Source organism: Helianthus annuus, chromosome 2 (genome assembly GCF_002127325.2).
Source record: "Helianthus annuus cultivar XRQ/B chromosome 2, HanXRQr2.0-SUNRISE, whole genome shotgun sequence".
NCBI lineage: Eukaryota > Viridiplantae > Streptophyta > Magnoliopsida > Asterales > Asteraceae > Helianthus > Helianthus annuus.
In genome coordinates, this window is record NC_035434.2 from 125,255,883 (window position 1) to 125,257,614 (window position 1,732).

Genomic DNA, 1,732 nt, shown 5'->3' on the forward strand with positions numbered 1-1,732 from the left:
ATCATGGTGAAGGATTCGACAATTCTAATGTTGTTTGTGGGGGATTGGTTCTATCAGCTCATCTTTCTATCCATCTCGAATATAACGCTTTAGTTTACCCTCTTTCTCGAGTCATCACCTATTCTTGCTGAAGTTTTTGTAGAGCCACCGCTCATTTGAAGGGAAGATCGTACCCTTAGAACTGCCCATTTAAACTTAAACAAGCCTTAATTTTTTTTGATTGAGTAGGTTCAATAGTTGTAAAGTCTAATTAGGGGTTATTTAGTAATCTTGATGCATTAACCACTAACGTGGATTTGAATGAATATAATGCAACTTTGAGTGCAGAAAGTGCGATCATGAATAAAGTGTTGGAAGATTTAAAGGCAGATACAGAAATCAAATCAAATCAAAGCAGATCGAGATGCTATATGCAGTGATAGAAGATAGACTTGGTTTGAATGTGCATGCTGAATACGATCAAATTGGCATCCGAAGAGCTGAGTCTCGGAGGATGGAACGAGAACAAAGAGATGCACAAGAAGCTGCTGATGCTGCAAAAGACAATGGGAAAGGCATAGCAGATGTAGAAGTTCTTGAATCGTCAAGCCAAAAAAAGCAACAATCAAGTAATGCTGATGTTAATACTGAAATGGCTATTGTCCTTGCTCAACAATTCATACTTGTAGGTTCGCCAATGGATGTTCCTTACAACAAAGCTGAAATCAAAAGGCAAAAAGAAGTTAACGTCGTAAAGTAAAGAAAGACGGTGAAAAAGACGACGAAGAAGGTGATGATGATGAGGATGAGGATACAGAAGAATTGTTCAAAGATATAGATGATTATCATGGAAGTGGTGATAATGGTAATGATGATGACGATAATGATGGAAACAGTGGTGCATTGGTTGTTAGACAAGCTGGTGATCATCAAGTTAATGATTTTCTTGATGATGCACAGAATGAAGAGAAATAGGAAGAACGTCATCGGGGGGAGTCTTCCTCAGGTGCTAAAGATGCTGATCCAGTTAATTTATTCTCAACTACTCCCAAGGTTATCTATTTAAGTCATGATGTGGAAGAAGGGGAATTAGTAGAGAACTGGACAAGAGAGACCATGAATGAGGCACTAGGGTTGAATGATGAAGATAATTTCACTTTTGATTTTGAAAAAGATTTGGAAGATGATACTCCTGATGGTGATTATGTATTCAAGATGGTTGATGAAACATAAAACTTCAACGATGTAGTGATTCAAGATGATTCAGAATCTGACCATGAAGTACTGTTACATTATTCTGGTCAAGATGCAGATTTTCCTACGTTTGCTGAGTTGTTTCGAACTCATAATGAAGATGAACTTAAAAGAAAAGTTGTTGAAAAGGTTGCTGAAGAAAGTATTCCAAGAACTCTTACAAGAGAAGAACTCAGGGAAGAGAGGAAGACGTGGTTTAAACCAATGTCAGAAAAGGGAAAATTCAAAAGGCCATTGAAGTTCTTCACTCGACACCTAGATCAGTCTCTTGGAGATATCTTGTCATGGGGTTATCTTGAAGATCCTTAGGTTTATGCCATCAAACGAGAATTTGGAGTTCAATACTTCAAATTTATCAAACATCTAAAGATGTTGCCTTGGTGGACGTGGAAGAGTTGGTAAAGACAAAGAATATTCAACAATGTGAATGGGGTCCTAAAGTTAGACAACACGAACAAAAGCTTTGGTACTATATATGCGGTCAAGCACGTGATAACTT

General features: G+C 37.5%; 1 protein-coding gene across 1 annotated transcript; it reads left to right on the forward strand.

Moving 5' to 3' along the window:
* The first annotated feature begins 403 nt into the window (after positions 1-403).
* On the forward strand, positions 404-954 carry LOC110895054 (prostatic spermine-binding protein-like). The gene is made up of 2 exons (XM_022142318.1): positions 404-664; positions 742-954. Exons 1-2 carry the CDS (start codon positions 404-406, stop codon positions 952-954), a joined length of 474 nt encoding a protein of 157 aa, XP_021998010.1.
* Positions 955-1,732: the final 778 nt, after the last annotated feature.